This window comes from Aythya ferina, assembly GCF_964211825.1.
Source record: "Aythya ferina genome assembly, chromosome: 11".
Lineage (NCBI taxonomy): Eukaryota > Metazoa > Chordata > Aves > Anseriformes > Anatidae > Aythya > Aythya ferina.
In genome coordinates, this window is record NC_140307.1 from 18,673,238 (window position 1) to 18,674,509 (window position 1,272).

General features: G+C 55.0%; 1 protein-coding gene across 7 annotated transcripts; it reads right to left on the reverse strand.

Annotated features, from left to right (window-relative positions):
• PIERCE2 (piercer of microtubule wall 2) lies at positions 1 to 1,184 on the reverse strand. Of its 7 annotated transcripts, none has more exons than XM_084532287.1 (2): positions 1,104 to 1,184; positions 1 to 615 (listed from the first exon to the last, which is right to left on the reverse strand). In XM_084532287.1, exon 2 carries the CDS (start codon positions 607 to 609, stop codon positions 253 to 255), a length of 357 nt encoding a protein of 118 aa, XP_084388413.1. In that variant the 5' UTR covers positions 610 to 615; positions 1,104 to 1,184; the 3' UTR covers positions 1 to 252. The 7 variants fall into 7 exon arrangements, with proteins under 7 accessions (XP_084388413.1, XP_084388409.1, XP_084388408.1 ...); XM_084532283.1 differs by having other exon boundaries at positions 1 to 618; XM_084532282.1 differs by lacking the exon at positions 1,104 to 1,184 and adding an exon at positions 881 to 1,010 and having other exon boundaries at positions 1 to 618.
• Between the last annotated feature and the right edge of the window lie 88 nt (positions 1,185 to 1,272).

Below are 1,272 nucleotides of genomic sequence, written 5' to 3' on the forward strand. Positions count from 1 at the left end.
ACTGTTTTTACATGCTTGAGTAACACATTTATGATCCCAGTTTCAAAAGCTTTATTTTTACAGGTTTAGGTCTGATTCAGAGAAGTATATCATCAAATGTGCTACATCCTTTTTGATGCATCTTGTTCAACCCAGCAAAACCAAGATATATCAAACATTTCAGTCATTCTGGGAATAACTGTCACTAACAGTCAGATTTCTTTTCTTAAAGCTCGGTGTCTAGGCTAAGTCTGAGAAAATTGAGAGCCATTTTTACAGAGTATGCTGCAAATTGGGGTAGTCATATACCCGACTTCTGTCAATTGCAGTATTCAAATAACCATCTTGAGATGACCCACAGGTGAGTAAGTGTTTTGTAAATGTTTGATCTGCTGGATGGTAAGTACAAGGCAACATCTGTGAAGTAGGCGGTATAGCACCGTATTCACTTGAAGTTGTTTTAAACAGTAAAACCTGAGGCTTTCTCGAAGAGCTACTGGTCATCAGCGTTCTGGGGTCCAGCATGCAGGAAAACACAGGATTGCCAGGATTTGCGCAGACAGGCAGATGAGAAGATTGCTTTTTCCCGGTGTTGGGACCCAAGGGCAGCTTCTCAGCAGAAGTTGTCATCTTTCCCTGCTGAAGAAATAGATTCAACTCAGCCTTTCAAGTAACAGGGCGCAGCATTTCAGATTTGTTACATGTTTGTGGGCAGAGCAGATGTTGCTCAAGGCATGCCCTGAAGCACACGCACAGCCCAGGTCGAGGAGCGTCAGGCTGCTGGAGCGTGACCTTATTTAGCGATAACGGGGCTGCCGCAGAGCGTGCAGTAACACCGCCTGCATTTGCATCACTTTCTGTGCCGGTGCTAATCTTGAGCAACAGCAGCTATTTTTATTACCCTTGCTAATCAGCTGCCGCGCAGACCCGGCTCTGTTTGGCTTTGGGGTTTCCCGTTGGTACCGTACGGAAGGGTGGGGGCTGCAGCAGCGCCCACCCCCCCTCCCCACGCCGCCTTCCCTGGGGGCACGGCCCCACGCCCGCCCCTTCGTTTCCCTCTGCTCGTTGCCAGCCCGCTCCCCGCGCCCCTCGGGGCCCGGCCCCGTCCCCGGCCCTCCCCGCACCGCCCGCCGGGGGCTCCGCGGCCTGGAGCCCGAGCTCGGCGGCGCCGCCGCGTTGCCATAGCAACGGCCGCCCGGGGGGCGCCGGCTGGGGGCGGGGCCGGCGGCCGGCCGCGGGGCGCTTCGGGTGCTGTAGTTCGGGGAGCGGCCGGGCGGCGGGGCCTCGGCGGGG